Genomic DNA, 20,305 nt, shown 5'->3' on the forward strand with positions numbered 1-20,305 from the left:
TTCCAGATGGGAAAGGAATGGCAATGCCACAAGCCAGGTGGGTGTGAGGGTCACAGGTAACTCTGCTGCTCCTTGGGTTTGCCATTGCTGCTGCCCAGAGCACACCTGGGTCACAGCTGTGCACCCACCCCTGAATTTGCTTCCCAGAGCCCCAGCCTGGCTCACACATGAGCTGGGACATGCTGGATGTGAGAAAGACAGAAGAGAAGGTTTCCTTGCCCATCCTCAATACCAAGAAAGAGCTGGGGGAGGAAAAACCTTCTGCCCTGCCTCTCCTCCAGCCTCCTGGGAGAAGGTGAACCATGAAATGGCCCTTCCCAGCTGATATCAGATCTAGGTGGGCTCAGAGAGAGACTCACTGGCCTCAGTGACATGCAATCCTGTAGCCATGATATTGTCTGGAAAATCCCTTTGCCAGGATTTTTCTCCTGAGAAGCTGAGAAGCCTCAGAGGAAAAGAAAAACAATGATTATCTGCTGCTGTGGAATACCACGGGCGCATCTTTGATTGGTCTCATGTGGTTGTTTTTAATTAATGGCCAATCACAGTCAGCTGGCTTGGACTCTCTGAGAGCCATGAGCTTTTGTTATCATTCCACTTCTTTCTTTGCAAACCTTCTGATGAAATCCTTTCTTCTGTTGTTTTACTACAGTTTTAATATAATATATATCATAAAATAATAAATCAGCCTTCTGAAACACAGAGTCAAGATTCTTATCTCTTTCCTCATCCTGGGACCCCTGTGAACATGAACACCACCACACAACCCTAGTTGAAAAGTCAAGCAAGGTGAGAAGTACAGGGAGCATCCTGAATGTGTGCATCGTGGGTTTGTGGGGTCTGGCACACAGAGCTGGGCTCCCAGACCTCCCCAGGGCATGCAGCCTCTGCTTTGGTCACAACTGAGTTGGAAAAAAAATATATAAATAGTAAATGCACGGCAAGGAATGAACCTCCATTTCATGGGCTGGAGGAATCCCTGTTTTTCAATAATGAGAAATAGTTCCGTGTTTCCCAAGGAGGGAGCACGCTTTTCCTGACTCAGTGTGTTGATAGAGCACCATCCTCTCTCAGCCTCATTCCTCCTTCCCTTGGGTTAAAGTGCAAGGGACATTCTGGTCATCCAGGCAAAAATCCCACTAGGCAGATCAAAACTGGAATGTGCTGCAAGTTTTGAGTAAGATGAGAAATTTCACACTATCCTGATATCTTCTGGGTAACTGCTTATTTTATGATGACTAATAGGCAATTACTATGGTAATACTGCAATACAACATGTGTGAGGTTTGGAAATGAGAAATTATAGGTAACTACTTTGGACTCATTTCTATGGTAACAAAAAGTAATTGTCATTAAATACCAGTTATATTGCTGCTGTACCTGGTAATTATAGATTTTTTTATGCCCAGTAACATAAATAAAACCAATAAATTTATTCAAAAGGTCCACGATTGTTTACTTATACGTTTCTATACAGAATACACAATGACAAACACCTAATTAGGAAAAATAAACTCCATTGAGAGCTTCATCTTGTCATCTGAGATGGATACTCTGTTTTTCAATTTAAGGAAATGCATGAATTTCACATCTATTAAATGAAGTTAAGGGGGAAAAATACCTTCTCTGCCAGAAAAATAGGTGAAAATTAAAAAAGAGACAAACAAATTATACTCTGCATGTGTGGAGTTGTGTCTTACAACTGAATAAGTGATAGTAAAAACGACCTGACATATCCAGTCCCCCCAAAAGGGACATAAATAATAAAATAATTTGCATAAAGTCTACATGTGCCTTTACTGTTAAAAAAACTTTATGAATTACATGTGAGCATGAATTTTTTGATTATTTCTTCAGTCACAGAAATAAAGTCCAGAAAAACATGTTCATGAGAAATCTGAAATATTTCATGCAATCTAAAGCCTAGTTTTCTGATTGTATTTCAGATCTTTCAAAAGTAATGTTTAGAAAAAGTCAGTTTTTAAACAAATTGTGCCATTAACAAACAAAAAAGAAATAAGACCGTCCTTTATAAAATGCTGGTATGAAAGATTTAAAATGTTTCTCAAGCCTTCCCTTTATTTTTTTTACTGGAAACAGTCTGCTACATTTGACTTCCTTTTACAAGCTATTAAAGTCTTTACAACACTGCATTTCTGAGACAAGAATATATCATTTTCTCAAAACATGAAATCCCAACACAGCTTTCACATGGACACTGACATTTTATGGTGAATTTGGTTTTCCAGTCTGGGTAGGGCTGGCTTCCTTTCTGTTCACCAAATTAATTTGTTAACACAAACAAGATGTAAGGACTGTGTTGAGTTCAAAATATTGTCACTGACAGTGAAATGAGAAAGGATTGGAATCAGTGTGTGCCCTCTCCTCCCCATTCACACAAATTCTTTCATTCCCTACAATCTGACCAGAAGGATATAGCAGTGGTGGGGTTTCAGACAATTTCAGCTAATTCATGGCTGTAATTTACAGAGGGCTGATGCTGCCACAGCTCCCCCAGAGAAAAAGGAGCAGAGAAGAGGAATGGGAGCACTCACTGGGACATGCAACAGACCCTACAGGGAATGGTCAGGATATTTCATCTGCCTTGCCATGGCATTTCTGGGGTGCCTCAGTGAAGAGCTTCCCAGACTAAGCTACGCATCCCTTCTGGTGCCCGTGTAGGATTTTGCCTCTGAAAGGTGAGGCTGACAAATTGGAACTAATCTAAGGCAGTGTGGTACAGTCATCTCGCCTGCAGGGACACATTTCAGCATTCAGCTGCAGAATGCCAGCTTAAGAACAAGCTCTTGATAAAGGAAAGTTCAGGCCAAGCCTGGGGATGCACGACTTTTAAATCAAGAACATTTTTTTTTCTCCCCTTACTCTACCCCTTCCTCCCTGGGGATGGCAATATGATAATGCTGTACTGCAAATAGAGAGAGAAAAGTTGAGAAATCTCTCTTCACTGCACTAGTTTCCCTTTATTTCCTAAAGCTGTTTCACAGTTTAATCCATCAGAGAGGGTGAGATTAGTGTTATGGAGAAACTCACGAACATTTTTATTTTTGTGCCACATTTTTTTTTAAACTAAAGCTAAAGATCAAGTTGTGCACTACCCCCAGCAAAAGTAGTCCTTCTATTCAGGTGAGAGCTGAGGACAAGTTGTCAGCTAGAAATGAGGGGAAATTATGCTGAAGACTCTCTGTTTTAGCTGGGTGAAACAACGGCATCTTCCTGGGCAATTTAATTAACAAACCCATGCAGCATAACATCATCCATGCACTGTAACTGCAAAGGCAGTTGCACTTAGAAATGTAATGATACCAGGCTTTAAAACTTCAAGAAAAGGGAGAAACCCATTTTCCTGGTTTGGGAAAGACTCTACATCCTTGGCCACAGTGAACAGCAGGTACCTGTCATGATTCTGTATTTCAGGAGCAGCTGTAATCATGCAGCAAGAAAAGGACTTGGAGGGTGGTTTTTTTCCCACTGAAAAGAGTTAAAAAAAACCCAACAAACCAACCCCCCCACCCCAAAAAAAACCAACCCAACCAAACAGAAAACCACAAAAAATTTCATTCAAATTGTGTATAGACTTCCTAAACATTCTGAATTAAAGGAGCTGCTTAATCGCCCCTGTACATCCCACAAGGCACCTTATCTTTTCATTCCTAATTGTAAAGGAATAAAAATTCTTAAACTCTTGCATAAACTTGAATAAATCAGTAAATTTTAGCATCCCATTTCCATGTATCCTGATACAATGAGCTCTGACATTCATTTCCATGACCATTTCTTTTAGAGCCACCTGAATATACCTGCAACATATAAACAATTTTCCTCACAGGTGAGTCTGTACTTTATGGTTGCAGTCCCAAACTCAGTTGTTGCTGGTGATGAAAATTTCACCACATCCAAGTCAGAGTCACAACCCATTTTGTTTGTTCTCTTGAGAATAAGCAACAGTTTGTGGAAAACAGGCAATTCATGGTGGCATTGTTGCAGATGTGGCCTAAACTCCTAAACCTCAGTTCACAACAACAAAGGAAGGAGGATTTTGGATGAGAGCACAGGACTCACATCCTCAGTCAGTCCTGCATCCCCAAAAATGGCAAGGAAGAAAATCTCACCAGATTAGCTGTTATTTTATCACTCTGGCTTGGTGAGTGGTTGGTTCCTGTCCTGGTGCCAGGAGAACAAGTCCATCCCATCCCATGGCATCCCATGGCATCGCATCGCATCCACTGCATCGCATTGCATTGCATTGCATCGCATCTCATCCCATCCCATCCCATCCCATCCCATCCCATCCCATCCCATCCCATCCCATCCCATCCCATTATCCCATCCTATTATCCCATCCCATTATCCCATCCCATCCCATTATCCCATCCCACCCCATCCCTCCTCCCAGAGTTGCTGACACTCTCAGGCTCCTCATGGTGCCTGGGATTCCAGAGCACAGCCAAGTGCATCCAACAGTGCTCTTTGCCAGTGTGCAAGGCTGCGCACTGGTGGGGTAAAAGAAAATCCCCTCTCACACTGGCAGGAGATCAATTTACAAACTCAAGCATGAGGTTTAATTACCCATTTCATTATCTTAGCTTGCATAGTCTGAATGTGAACCTCCAATGAACCAAAGAAATAGTCACCAGCTGCTGCTTTGAGAAGGAGGGAGATAACAGGAAGTTCAAATGCCTAAAACTGCTCTTGCTGCATGTGGCACCCCTTGGAGGTTATCCCCAGCCAACAGATCTGTGTTAGACCCCACTATGTGGAAAACTTCTGAAAGTCCTATTTATGTGCTAATCTGAACAAAGACCAAAAGAGATGAAGCAGAGTTATCTAGCCAATCACTGAGAAACCTCAGAGTTAAATTTTCAAACACAAGCAAGTGATCCTTGGAGATTTTTTTAGACATTCATCCAGTAAATTCAAGTAAATAAATTGTGATGTGCTTGTGGATTTTGTATGAGCATGAAATAAAGTGTTTGCTGCAAATTATTCACTCAGCACTAGTTAACTGCAATGCTGGCATATTACTAGGCTTTTTAATATTCTTCTCGAGACAACAGGTAGCATTTTGCTTATTACCCTCATTTTAAAGTTATTATTTACATTAGGCTATTTGTAAATACAGTGAAGAATTGCAAGAAAATAAAATGTTTTTTTTTCATTTTTTCACTAGCTCATTAAAATTCTCTTTAGTTCAGGAGGGCTGAAAATCCTGCATATCATGGAAAGTTAAACCAAGAATACACCATCAAGCTCAGCAATTCCAAATTAATTCACATGCCCTTTCCCACTACCTGGGTTCCCAAAAGGCTTTTCAAGTTTCGAGCCATATGAATGCCTATAAAAAGCTGCATGTCTCTCAAAAACTATAAATAACAGAGCAGGGGAAAAACCCTACAGGGCAAGTGAACTTAGGGGAAAAACAAAAGCTGCTTAATTGCAATTGGAGTTTGCTTATGTGCAAGGCACCTGGAAGAAAGGAAAGTGATGTAGCATCAGATTCTAGAGCCATTTTGGGGCTTTATTCCAGTATAGTGACACATTCTGATAAATTCCTGGTGCTGTCTGATGCCACCCCTGCAGTGTCACTGACTGGTTTGGGATTTGCCAAGCATCACCGCAGCTGGAAGGAGCCACCTGTTCTGCGAAGCTTCACTCAGAACACACAGAACCACTGTGGAAATCACCCCCACAACTCCCTGCTGCTTCAGCTTAACAATGAGCAAAGAAAGGGAGGGATAAGGAGCACAGATCACAGGATCATAAATGCTGGAAAAGACCTCTAAAACCACTGAGCCCAGCCATTAACCCAGCACTGCTAATGCATGTCCCTAAGCACCACACCTGCACATTTTTTTAATATTTCCAGGGACAGTGATTCCACCACTGCCTTGGTTCCAATGCCTGATCACCTTTTCAGTAAAGATTTTTTTTTTTTTCCTAATTCTTAATCCAAAACTCCCCTGGCACAACTTGAGGCTGTTTCCTCAACAAAGAGCTGCCAGCAGCCCCATGTTCTGCACCTTCTATCTTCCTCCTCCTCAGTGGTCTCCTCACCCGCACAATAACCCAGCCTTGTTCTGCTTAGCAATGCAACACCTAATTAGATCAAAGGTAGCCTGGCTACAAAGTGAATTGTGTTATTTAGTCTTGCACAGTAAGCAAAACCACATGCAGTATATTTCATTTCTCAGGGGCTTCTCCAGAGAACTGTGTGGTACGTGTAATTGCCCCCACAAACAAATCATCAACTAATCAACTGCTTTTCATTATCACCTCCAGCAGCACATTTATTTTGTAAATAAATGCATTAAGAGCAAACAATTTTAGGGAAAACAAAAGATTATCTGAATACGATCTCAGCAGAGGAGGTGGTAAAGTAGTAATTCAAACACTAAAATGGAGCAAAATTAGCATAGGGTGGAATGATTATTCCATTCCATGTATCCCTATCTATTACAGTACAATAACAGAGTGAAATCTGTGACTTTAATGGATGATCTGGGTAGTTTAAGGGAGCTGTGATTGACTGACACATTTACATAGAGGCTGATGAGTAGCATAATGAGTGCATTCATAAAACACAGCTAAGGTCTAACTCTAAGCTGACATTAACTCCCACACTTAGAGGAAGCCTGTAGAGCAGATACTCTGCTGTCTTGAAGAGTTGCTCTCTACCTCCTGAAGCAAACAAATTCCCTATTTGCCCCTCTCCTAGGTGGGAATTTCAGGAAGCACATGGCCATGTGAGAATCTCCAGTTTAAGGGGAATTAATTGAAACAAGCCATGTAAGATTCAATGACAAAACAGTGCAGGGTGTATAAGGCAAATACAACAATACATGGGTTCATTCCCCACACCATACCTGTAATTTCCTAGGTAAACTCCATCAGGATTGAGCATGGGAGCAATCTTGAACACCAGGTGGTCTCTCAGTACTTTTGCAATTGGATGGTGGCTCACGAGGAAATCAATTATACCTGAGAAAAAAAAATTAAAAAGGAGCTTGAAGAGGGGGGTCTGTGACATCAATGATTTCCAGGTATCTACTTGAAATTTCACATATAAAGGATTAGAATGATTACTCCTCCTGGTTCATGGCACTGTTCCTGCTTCCAACAGAACAAACCACTTGCAGTCATGCAGCACCTGCTTAAAACTCCAAGAACTTTAAAGAGAAATACCTGAATCTGTCCTCATAATGCAAGTACGCCATGGTTGCATTACCAGACACTGTTAAGTTTCCACAGAGAGAGAAGTTACTGCTCATCAGCTAAGCCACAATAACAAAAAGGAGAAATGGAGTTACCCCTCACACCCAGCCTGCACAGAGCTCACCTTGTGAGTGGAAATTTGTGGAGATGAGCCATCTCAAATTCATTTCAGCATACATCCAGACCTAGCCATGATGTATGAACACAGATTTCAGATCTCCTGCATGTATGAAGGGGTGTAAAATGCCTCACAAAAATTGGGAGAGTTGCACAATATGTGCACTGGGCACAGGGATATTGTGCAACTGGTGGACTGGAATTTATGAGGCTTCACTTCTTTTGCACTCATAAAAACCAGAAGTAGCTCCACCTCAGCAACTCCTTTAGTGTGGAGCCCAGGCAAGTGATGGGGAAGCAGATCCTAAATGCCCTTCCTTTGGGCACATCACAGCACCAGAGCCTGCAGGAGGAATCCTTATGATTCCTCTTGGCCTCATGCTTGGGGAGCCACTGAATATTCCTCAGCCCAGGGCTGGTGCTGGGGCAGGAGAAGGAACCTTGCAGCTAAATTCACTGCTCACCCCTCCACTGAGTTGCTACTGACAGAAATAGCTTCCAGGGAATTAGTGTGGAGATAAATTGAGTTCCTGTGTAATCTCAGGACACCCACAGATAGGTCATGACAATTCGCTATTTATTGTAAGGTCCATCCTGTGAAGCAGGAACCATTTACTGAATTTCCCCAGAATAAATCAATCACTACGGTCTAGTAACAGGATAAAATTAAGCAGAGAAAAATTAAGGCTGCTCATCAGTAAAATTTCAGTAATGGTGAGCTCTATTAGAGTGTGGAATTGTCTCTCCAGGGTAAGAGTGGAATCCCATCATCAGAAACATTTAACACTGGGCAGGGTAAAGCCTCAGGGAATAGCTATAACAAGCAATAATTCAGCATAGAAGGGATGGCCTGGGCTAACTAGCTGACTTCAGACCTGATGTTTTGTGATTCAATCAAAGTGTTAAAAAAAGCCCCTAAACCCCATGTTCATGCCAGGTTAAATGCACTTGTTTACAGCTTGGCTGGAACATGCATTAAAGATGAGACCAAAATCTCACATTCTGCATGACTCCTTCATTTTGCTAATTTCCTAAGGCCCACTTTGTATTTCAAATACCAGAAAGTCTGAACCTAGGCTGCTGTTGGAATGAATTCGAATTATCTGAGGGATATGGAGAAAAATGAGGCTTCTGAAATGTCTGAGCTGATCAAGGCATAGTTGACTCTAAACATCAGCAACTTTTTCATGTCTCAGTGACTAATCCTGAAGAGGAGAGAGGAACTTTCTCCAGGTCTTCCACTCGAGAAGAAACTAAACCTGAATTTCTGAGGCAAATTAGCATATCCATAATTATATTTCTCAGGAAATGTTCCTGCAATTGCCTCCTCTCGATTAAGGAAACTGAACATCGATCTGCTTTTTGGCTGCTGTTGTGACTTTCGTTCATTATCCAACAGCAAGAACACGGAGGAGCGACGGGGACACAGTTGGATCCTGAATAACCAGATTTCCTAACTGTATGCAAACACAAAAAGCTTAGCTACGTTAAACTGCTGCTCTGACTGTTTCCTGGCAGTGTCTGAAACACACACCACAGTACTCACACCTGGAGGGCTCAAAATCACTTAAAGGGAAACAACCCCTTACTTAGTCCTTGGTTTCCCAAGACCCTGTGCTGGTTTTAAAGAGCTTGCAACTTGACTCAACTAGACTCAAACTCATCAGTTTGTGTTTTCTAAAACACTTGGAGGAGTTAACTATTCAGAAATCAGGGTGTCCAGAACAAGGTTTATCCTAGGTTAGATAAGACCCTTCAAGTGGAAATAAAACCTACAACAAATAAAACCTACAACAAATATCGCATCATGTGCATTGTAGATCATTGCCTTTCTTTCACGAGGTGACACAAGAGCCCAAACTCTCTTTTGCTGTGGCTGTCATGGTGTCGTGGAGAGGCTTGTCCAGGTTCTGCTCGTTTCCTGGTGAGGTCTCTGGTGTTGAGATGACTCCAAGGTGTTAGAAAGTCTCTTTTTCCCAGCCCCAGGACCGAAGAAGAAGCAGAGATGTGTCAGTTCTGCTTTCCAAGGTTGTTTGTTGTTTCTTATCTATAACATTCTTTCTCCAGCCTGCTAAAGGTCTGTCCAGCAGGTTGGGTTGAGGCACTCTGGCTGCCCTCAGGAGGGTGTTATGTTTTTATAGTAAAAAACACATGTGCTTTATTTACAATAATTTTCCAATACCTATCACCTATGTTAGACAACTTGTCTCTACTCTAAACCAATCCAGAAGTGCCACCATCCCAGCAGAAGATGGAGGCCAAGAAGGAGAAAGACAAGACACCCCCAGGTTCCTCCATCTTGCCTCTCAAACCCCTATTCTAAAACCCCAAAATTCTACTTTTTCACCCTGTGACAAATTCACTATCATTCCATTCAAACCCCTGTGTCTTGTAACTCTTCGCACAAAGTTGGTAATTTGTTTCCATGGGTAAAAATCAAAGGCACAGGTAGTTTTGACTCCATGCCAGGGTCCCTGAGCCCCCTGCCAGGGTCTCAAGCCCTCCAGGGGCAGTCAGAGGAATGTCCTGGTTCCGAGAGTTTCCCTCCTGTTATTGATGCAGCCTCACTCAGAGTTTGGCAGGAGCATCTTGGCAAATGAGAGCTGCAGTTCTCAGCTTCAGCAAGCAAATCCTGTTCCCCAAGAAAAAGCATGCAGTGGTGTGGAAGGCTGCACATAAACATGCAGAGGGTGAGGGTCTGCTGTGCCTGATTCACTGCTGCACCCAACTAAAGGATGCTGGGCGCCCAGAGCTTGGTGTCAAACATGACCCAGCATCTCCCCAGGCACCCCAATCTGCCTGGGCTGCTGCAGCCAAGCTACCCATCAAAAAGAGATTTACTTGATTTTCTTACTTAGAAAACAGTTAAACCTGAAGAAGCCTTACCCCATTGGTAAAAATACCAAGGAAGAGTTAAAAATATCTCTCAGAATTCTAACCTGGAAGTAGAGGCAGTTCTAAGGAGCATGAGAAAGGCATGAGACAAAAGCATACATTTACATATACAAACCTCACCCTAAAATTATTGTAAGTATCCAAATAATCAATACAACTAGGAAATAGCTTTGTCCTTCAGAGGAACCCAATAGTTCTGGGCTGCCTGAAATAGTCCAGATCAATAATTTTTAAAATAAAAAGACAGATATCAGAGTATTAAACAAAAAATACCATTGCCGAGAACTTGGTCCTCCTGTTAATAAATCAATACAAACTAAATTTTACAGCTCCTGTAATCAGCAAGAGACATATCAGTGTATCTCATTAGGCCAGGGTTAAGAATTTGGCAGCAACCAAAGCCCATTTAATATCATTTACTCCAAGGCAGACATGGCAATACAACAGATGTCTAATTTATTTGTTGATCTTTGTATTAAAATAACAGTTTGCTGGTAAACAGGAAGGGTAATGATGCCAGTCACCCTTGTTAGTGGCTAATAATTGCTTAAATTGTCCACTAATTGACCTGTGGTACTGTTGAAGCACTGGATGGTGTTGCAGGGCATGAAGTAAACAAGGCCACTGTAATGTTGCTTTGGAGAATGACTTCTGGAAATAGAACTACTTATTGCCATAAATTTTCCTTTCACAGATGAGCAGATTAATTGGTCTGCCAATTAGTCTGCTATTAAAGAAAAAAAAAGGGCTGCCCACAGATTGGTTGGATCTTCGAACTGTAGCCCCAGTTTGGGTCAAAGGAAATAATCCAATCTGAACCAGCCACATCAGCTATGGAAAATAAGACAAGCATCATTTAAAGACACAAACCTCTGTGGCTGGAGATCAAGGAAAATAGCCAAATCATGAAGTATTAACTCTTCAAGAGACTTCAAAATGAAATAGAGGATGTGATGGAATGGGCCTACCAAGGCACATTACAGTGTGGAAAAGTTCTCCAATTAGAAGAAGCGAAACAATATGGATTATTTTCCTCCCAAGCTTTCTGGAAAGCAATTAAAATCTTTATATTTCAAATAATTATGTGCAATTATAGATGCTGCCTGGAACCAGAACAGCTCAGAAATCAGCATTCAGCCATGACACAGGAAGAGGCTTATTCATAGTCCACTAAAAATCCACCAAAGTCATTACATCAACTTCAAGGAGATTTTCATAGTTGCAAGCAAAAGGGAATAAAGAATTGAAAACAAAGAAAGGGGAAAACAATACTCACAACTGCTAGCATTAGAGACATACCACATTGACTTAAAAATGTCAGACTCTTAAAAAATTTATTTCTTGGTAAACTCAGTTTAACTGAGATGGCACTAAATCTGGACCAAGCCCCTTCTACTCTGAGTCACTTCCTCATCATTATTCTTTCTCAAGGCTGAATGCACTTTTTCAAATTTCTCCTGCCTTCTGCAGCTCAGCACCTCTCATCTGCTCCAGTTTTAGGTCCTGTGGCATCTTTCTGCCCAGCCCAAATTATCTGCTGATTCTTCTCAAGCAAATTAATCATTCACCCCTCCATAACATGTCATTTCCACTGTTCTGTCAAGACATTTCCTCAACCAACATCCCTAAACTCTGTTTAAACTTCCTGCTGGCTCTAACATGACCTCTCCACATTTGCTCCTTCCAAAGAAAAGCCAGTCTTATCCCCTGCTTTTTCCATTACTCCATCCTTTCACCCTCAGTCTGACAATATATTTAATTGTGCAGCTATATAATACATTTGCCCTGCTCCTATTAGTGAAAATCTAATCAGCACAGACCCTAATGCAATATGGCAACTGCTAATGCAAACATACACTGCACTGTATCTAGTATATGCCAAGGAAGGAGTGATTTATGTTTTCAGACCCATTTCCTAATGCTGGGTAGCTGCTGGTACCCTTCAGTCAGCTCACCACAGCCTGCAGGTTAAAGAGAATGTGACAATTGGGCTCTAACAGCCATAGGATCTATTCACTGGAAAATAAATGTAAGGGAGTCCCAAATACTTATGCTTACATGAAACTGTTGAAATACACTGTTAAAGGAGACTGAATCCAATGTGAATGACACTATAGTTATGTTTCAGTGGAGAGTAAGAAAGCAAAAATACGGGGTTGGGCTTTTTGGAGAGGGTTTTTAGTGTGACAGTGAAAAAAACCCAAACCAATCCAGACGCTAATGTCCAAGCAGTTACAATATCTTGCCTCCAAAAAGCAAGTGCAATACACAGAATAAACGACAGCAAGCCACCACCGTGCCACCATTTGCCTGAGAAGTGTTTCTCCTTCAGCAACAGGGCCCTCATCTGTTGAGCCTTTGCTTTGTCTCATGGAACTGCAGGAAAAAAACCATAAACCAAAACAAAAAAATACAAAACATGACGAAGACAGATGGACCCTCTTCTCCACCCCAGCATGGTGGGGAAGGTGCCACACTCCCACTGAACCCTGCCCAGCTCAGGTCACAGCAATGCTGTGCCAGGGTGGGCTCCAGAGAACACTCAGCTGCTCCTTCAGTGCAGCCCCAGCAAGGCCCAACAGGCAGAAATGGCCCAAAAATGCCTTATTCTGAGGTGCTTCAATGTTCAGCACAACACAAGAACAAAAATAAAAGCATGTGAAGGGTGATAAACGAGCAGAGCTGACTCATAGTGAGGCTATTGACATGATCTCACATCATGCTGTCACCAAGATCATCACAGAGGGATCCACATGCACAAGATCACCACAGATGCTGACTCTGCCCCTTCTTCCAGTTCTGCTCCTCCTCCTAATGTGGAAAAACAGATTGGAAAACTCCAGTGTGTTTTGTTTGTAGTATTACACACTTTTTTAGAAACACGGTTCTTGGGCAGGGGAAGGGGTGAAGAAGGGTGATGCTGACATCAATCCAAAGAGAATCTATAGATTTTGAATACTTTATTAATAGGTTGCTTGTGACAGTGTTCACAGGGGCCTTTGGATGAGGGAAAAGATGAGGATCTGACTACGCATTTCAGAAAGCTGATTTATTATTTTATGATATATATTACATTAAAACTATACTAAAAGAATAGTAGAAAAGGTTTCATCTCAGAAGGCTGGCTAAGAATAGAATAGAAAGGAATGAATAACAAAGGTTTGTGTCTTGGACAGAGAGTCTGAGCCAGCTGACTGTGATTGGCCATTAATTCCAAACATCTGCATGAGACCAATCACAGATCCACCTGTTGCATTCCACAGCCACAGATAATCATTGTTTATATTTTGTCCCTGAGGCCTCTCAGCTTCTCAGGAGGAAAAAAATCCCAAGGAAAGGATTTTCATAAAAAGATGTCTGCAACAGTTGCTTTATCTTTCCAAAGGTTCCTTTGGAATCCATGGCAAAACAAAGGTTTATCTCATCAAAATTACAAAAGCTAATAGGCTGGTGAAGAAGCACTGCAAAACCAAAACAGGCACCTGGTTATGGTGTTAGAGGAAGGGAAATTTGATGTCTGAATTATGTCACCAGTTTCCTGGTGCACATCTGCATGCACGTGCCTCTCTCTCCGTAGTTTCTGGAACTGAGACTGGGAAGATCCAGAGCAGTGTCTGTTTTCCCTGAGCCCTCCCTGGCCACCCTCAGCACACCCAGGAGCAGGGCAAGGGAGGGCAGGATGCTCTCAGAGGGATGCAGCACCTTGCACCTTGCACCAAACCCGAGTGAGCATCCCTCAGACCCCACTTTCCAGGTCAGACTCTTCTCCTGCCTTCTCTGCTGATGTTCAGACTTCATTTAGACTTCCCCCAGGAAAGGCTCAGAGGGGACCTGCACAGGCCTGAGGGTGGCACATGATGAAAAGCAATCTAGGTGTTTGAAAATGCAGAGAAGTGAACAATTTTCCCCAGTGGCTCCTGTGGACAGGAAAGTCTCAAGGGAGACAACCAAGCAACAATTGCCCATGGCAAAACACATCAGAGCCACCCAAGGCAGGTGAGACAGCTCCAGGAAGGACATCCCTGGTTACATTATTTCTGAAGGGTACAGAAAGAAAAAGCCTTATTGATTCTCTTGGAGCATCAAACCTTTTGATCACACAGCAATTTGTCCCCAGCTAGACAGGTAAATATTTCAGGGTTAAGTAAGAAGATTTTGTTGCATTTGTTTGTTGGTTAAAAGCACCCCAGAAAAAGTCTGTAGGTTCCCATGGCTATTTCAAGTTTTTTTTTAAACCTGCAACCATAATAGCTATTGTAAAAAAAATCCAAAAAAACCAAACCAACAGTTACCACTTGTGCACTGTGCACAGAGCCCCACTTCACCTATTTTTAAAGAAGTTTTAATCAACCTGAGACAGAAAAGTTGCCCACCTAACTAAGGATCCAGCTGCAATAAGCAGATTGATTAGAAACACATCAAGCTATATTATGGCATGTTTGTTCTTTTATTTACCGTTTAGTCTCTCATCTATTCTCTGCTGTAACTCTTGGTCTCTTCAAAACACAGGATTAAAAGCAAAGGAAATCTCAAATAATGGGATAAAATGAATGTGCAGGAAATGAATGGGTGAATTAGATTACAGCAGATGAAACACTGAGGTCTCAAATGCAAAATGCAGAGAGTTTATTTAATTTGTTACTCTTTTAAAATGAAAATATGCTCACTGACTTGAATTAGTAATTTTCCTGTTCTAAGATATGTTAGGCCATTACAGCTAGGCCTGTTTCCAGAGCAGTGAAATAAATGGAAAACAGCCAGTCTCCCAGGGAACACAGTCCTCACTGCATTTTGCCAAGCTAGTGGAACACTGCTAATGTCAGCTCCAGAGAAAACCACAATTCTGCTGGAGGGGCTGCTGCAAAGGAATTGAGAATGACTGGCAACAAATACTTCAAATGGCAGAGCAAGGCACTGTGGATTTCCTCCAATTTTAATGTGTGTGGTAAGCACAGACAGTAATTGATTTAAAGAAGATTTTAAAAACCCATCATTCCTGACCATTCCCTCCCTCCCGCCCTACTACAGTTAGCCCAGGGTTGCGCAAATAATTAATCTGGAATTTGGTGTTGATGGAACAGAAATCCATGGGTAGCAATGGGAACAGCAGTCTGGAACCCCTAGCTGTATTCTGTCAGAATGAGAGAGAAAATAATTTCAAGTGTTTTCCAGAATCTCATAAGCATAAAAATCCTTCTCACACCACTGTAAGGATACAGGAGACACTTCTGCCATCACAGCCTCAATTGGCATTTGGCATCTATTCACATTGCAACTTCAATGAAGATTTGGAAAAATTGTGCCATAGTAAAACATTCTGGGACTCCTGGGTAAAGAAATGGACCTTGTTTCCCATTTTTATGTGTCTGCTGACTGGACAGGACTGACTGGGATGGAACCCTTTAAATTTATCATGGATATTCCACATAAAGGAGGCAAATTTACACCACTGCCTTTCATGTGCACTATCCTAGTATTTTTGAGAGAGTCCTACATTTAGACTGTGCAAACAAGGCCTCAGAACACCAAAGAGTTCCAGACCCTGATACTCCAGATGCATTTCAAACAGGGAGAATACACAGAGAAATGGATGTGACTGGAATAGCCAGTCACAAATCAGCAGTCTACAAGTACAATCAGTTCAGTGTAGAAAGTTGCTAAGTGATGAGTGTTTGGGATTTCCTATGTATTTTTATGAGCTGTTGCTCTTTCCTCAGAAAAAGATTCACATCTGCTTTGAAGGATATGCGGCTGCTGGTGCTTGGCTGGAGCACAACATCCCAATTCAGTGCTGAAAAGATATAGATATGCATTGCCAGCAAAACATAATTAAAGTTGGCATTCCCAGTGACTGGGATGTGGGACCAGGAGCCAGAATGCCAGATCTCAGTCTCTAGCACTGCTGATTTTTGGCAAGTTGCTACCAGAGTCTGCTATCTTAGTGTATTCAACTTGAGATAGCAATGGCCAGATTTGCAGGGCAGCAAAACTGGCATCTCTGGGGCCAAAACCAGCAGATGGATTTTCCAAACAAACTCATGAAAGCTCATTGGAGCCGACTGTAGCTGGAAACATGGCAAGTGGCCACAAAATGCTAGGTGTTGAGTAAAATTCTGAAACTTTTCTGCTCTTACTCAGCTGTCACTAGTGACATCTGAGCTACTCACAGTCCATCCCCAACCCACTCTTCCCTAAAGGTAAGCATTTTCTGAAAATCAGCCCTGTAGGGGTCAAGGTGGAAAGACTTTTGGTGACAGAGACAACAAGTGTTGCTGGTCAGTTCAAAATTGCAGCCCTGAATACTCTCACCCTTTCCTTTCCTTTCCTTTCCTTTCCTTTCCTTTCCTTTCCTTTCCTTTCCTTTCCTTTCCTTTCCTTTCCTTTCCTTTCCTTTCCTTTCCTTTCCTTTCCTTTCCTTTCCTTTCCTTTCCTTTCCTTTCCTTTCCTTTCCTTTCCTTTCCTTTCCTTTCCTTTCCTTTCCTTTCCTTTCCTTTCCTTTCCTTTCCTTTCCTTTCCTTTCCTTTCCTTTCCTTTCCTTTCCTTTCCTCACAGAAAGGAGCACACAAAGTGTTCCACAAACTATAGCTTTGGGTAAAATGTGGCATCTAATTTTGCCTGTTAAAATTGTCAGCCAACAAATAAAAGACAATTAAGCATTTTGCGAGGACAAGTCTAGTTCCTACTTTAAAATTCTCTAGATATTTTATACTACCCAAAGCCTGATCCTGTCTGAAAATCCAAAAGAAAAAATAACATTACTAAACAGACTTGAGTAGATGATGAGACCGCACAAACTATCTTGTTACAAAAGATGCCGTAGGTCATATAATTCATGTAATTATTAGGACATACATTCATGTAATCTTGTTCTGATAAAACTGTCTTCTAACATGCCTTAAGAGTTCCTCTGATGCTTTGGCACTTTAACAGCTGGAAACCCCAAGGAACCAAACAGTCTGACCCTTTCCTACTTGTTGGATGCAGCAATTTATGGCCTCAGGACTCATTTGGATGCCATTGAATTGGATTGTGCATATTTTCAGACTTTAGAATAAGAATAGAATGAGGAAAAAAGCCCTAGATTGAAGCTTGGGTGCTTGGATACTTGATCAGAGCAGCGGTGGGGTGTTGGTGGCACAATTTCCTGCAGCTCTGGGTGCAGGGCACTCGTGCTCTCCCCAGCAGCACCACCAGCCCAGGTGGAGCACCAGGTTAATCCCTCCCACCATTTCATGGTCTCTGCCTTTCCTCTTCCTTGCAGCAATGGGATGCCCACAAGTTTCAAAGCAGCAGACTAATTTAGGAGAGCAGGGCTGGATTTGTCTGGTGAAAAGTGCAAACCTGCACGGAGGGAAGCAGACTGTCTGCCCTGCACAGAGATGAACTCATATCTCAGCCCCTTAATTACCCTGATGGCGCTTGCTTAACCTCAAACTAATCTCCCCTGGCCCAGGGGCAGTTGTGCAGCTCTCCAGCAGAACTGATGCAACAGCAAAGAGCTGTGACTTGAAAGAACCTGTCAGGCTGACAAAGAGAGGAGGTATTGGCAGGAGCACACAGCTCCTGCTTCAGGATTGCCTGAAGGGTTCCTAAATTCAGTGCACAGCACAGACTGAGTGGGTGGCTTCCTTGGCTGGCTTTCCTTTCTTTAATTTTCTTAATATGCTGTAAGGAGCTTGGAGTTCTCTTTGCATCAAAATGAGCCTACCAATACCCCCTGGATAATGCCTCTTTTCCTCCTGGGGAAAAACAAAAGGGTTCCTGGAGAAGCACTGCAAGGATCAGATGATCTTGTTTCATTAATGAATTATTTGGGATTTATCAGAATCATTCTCAAGATGTTACCTCAAGAATATGATGCGCTTGGTCATTATTATTCAAAGTATGTCCCTCCCATGAGTGTGAGTCCTCCCGTCAGCTCAAAAAATATTCACTGCATTATGGCCCTCAATTTTTACAGAATTAACTAATGGTAAATCCAGCTAGAGTTGAACAGAAATATGCAGAAGATTCCTTCTATCCTGATGAGTGAGACAAGAGGCAAACCTTGGTTGCAAAGAGGGGAAAAATAAACATAAGGGGAGTAAAATCCAGAATGTATGAGCCAGAGTCAAGCAGGGATGTACCCTGGCAGAATTAACTCAGGCACTGTTTCCTGCTATCCCTATCAACTCACAAAACACCAGACTTTTCACCATTGCCCTGAAGGGGAGTTTCAGCTGTCCACCAACAGCACCAGCAAGGAGGTGAAAAAACCAGAAACAGAAAATCACTTCATTCTCCAGTTTGCTACTTAGAGCTGTAAGGGTCTGGCAGGGCAAACAGAGAAACTGCATCATTGTTGGAGTGTTGCTGCTTTACCCAGGAGCTGGCTGAGCTCCCCAGAGCCTGGCAGATGACTGCTTTCCTGCCCATCATGACAACTGCAGATGTGGAGGTCAGAAACCTTCCCAGGGCTGGCAACAAGACTGCACCACAAGTGTAAATTCTCCAAAGTTGCCTGCACTGGGGAAAAGATTCCCAGCAGAGCTATAAAAGTGATAAAAATAAACTCTGATGGACACAAGGAGGACTAAGCAGACCTAGTTCTACTTGGGAAACCACTAAAAGTTGCAGGGAATAGCAAAAGAGGATGAACCCTCTCCTTTCAAGCCTTTTGTTGAATTGTCTCCCCAGACTCAGAGCACTTCCTATATGGCCAGAGATACCTTTCATAACCTGGCAGAGGTGCCTTTCTTTGGGAATTAGGAACCTTTGGGATTTCAGTGTGCTTGGTTAAACAAAGCTGGGCACTGGGAGCAGAGGCTGGACTAGTTTTACCCAATTTTACCCAGTTTTATCCAACTTTACCCAGTTTTACCCCTGGATCTGTCACACCGTGCTGTTCTGCAGACCCAATGAACAAAGCAGCAGCCACACTGAGCTCTTACAGAATTATCTGTGGTCACAACAAGAACTGAAGAAACCTGAAGATGGATAGAGCAGCCCAAGCAAAGAATGCGCTGTAAGCTGAGAAGGCAAAAGGTGGATTTCTCTGGAGGCAGACAGCGAATACATTTACATGCAAAAATCTAATACACAGTGAAAAAGGGAAAGGGCATTACATAAATAATGCGAGGCAAGGAATGAAAAATGTGTATTTTTAAACACATTCTAAAAACGGTTTCCAGCATCTGCAAACACGTTGCTCAGCCAAGCAAAGACCCAGAGGCAGCAGGTTTGAGTCAGGCAGGCACACACAGACCAGAGGGGCCTTGCAGAACATCACTCATTCACACCAAGGTCCCTTCAGCTCTAGGGTGTTGGGAGAGTATTTGGGGTATCTCCACTTTTAATTTGCCTTTATCTACAACAACCTGCAGACATTTGCTGCTGGCCACATCACAAGAGGGCTCCTCAGCCAGACAGACTCCTGGTGGCACCACTGCTGGGATGAAAGTGGAACACAAATTGCTGGGAAGGAGCAAAAGCACATTGATGCCCCCATGGGCGATGTGGTGCCCTAAAGCTCTGGTGTCACAGACATCTTTTCATGAAAATCCTTTCCTTAGGATTTTTTCCTCCTGGGAAGCTGAGAGGCCTCAGGAACAAAATGTAAACATTGATTATCTGCTGCTGTGGAATGCAACAGGTGCATCTGTGGTTGGTCTCATGTGGATGTTTGGAATTAATGGCCAATCACAGTGAGCTGGCTTGGACTCTCTGTCTGAGCCACAAACCTTTGTTATTCATTCCTTTCTATTCTTAGCTTAGCTAGCCTTCTGAGGAGAACCTTTTCTTCTATTCTTTTAGTGCAGTTTTAATGTAATATATATATCATAAAATAATAAATCAGCCTTCTGAAACATGGAGCCAGACCTCCGTCTCTTCCTTCAACATAAGACCCCTGTGAACACCGTCACACTCTGGATCTCCAGAGGACACAAGGACAGGACTCAGGAGAAAATTGGGATGTGGGAAAGGAACTCTTTCTTGTACTTCAGCCCAGAACTTTAATCCACTCACCTATGAAGAGCTGAGGTGTCCCTTCCTTAGGGCTGAGCCCCAGCTGCTCCCTTCTGCT

The 20,305-nt window shown here is 42.5% G+C and overlaps 1 protein-coding gene across 1 annotated transcript in view; it reads right to left on the reverse strand.

Moving 5' to 3' along the window:
* LOC132076575 (cytosolic carboxypeptidase 6-like) overlaps positions 1-20,305 on the reverse strand; it is a 205,766-nt gene that overhangs the window by 173,309 nt on the left and 12,152 nt on the right. The window contains exon 3 of the mRNA XM_059477703.1: positions 6,882-6,996. Within this exon, the coding sequence (XP_059333686.1) occupies positions 6,882-6,996 (115 nt within the window). The remainder of the gene's footprint in view (positions 1-6,881; positions 6,997-20,305) is intronic.

Source organism: Ammospiza nelsoni, chromosome 9, assembly GCF_027579445.1.
Source record: "Ammospiza nelsoni isolate bAmmNel1 chromosome 9, bAmmNel1.pri, whole genome shotgun sequence".
Classification (NCBI taxonomy): domain Eukaryota; kingdom Metazoa; phylum Chordata; class Aves; order Passeriformes; family Passerellidae; genus Ammospiza; species Ammospiza nelsoni.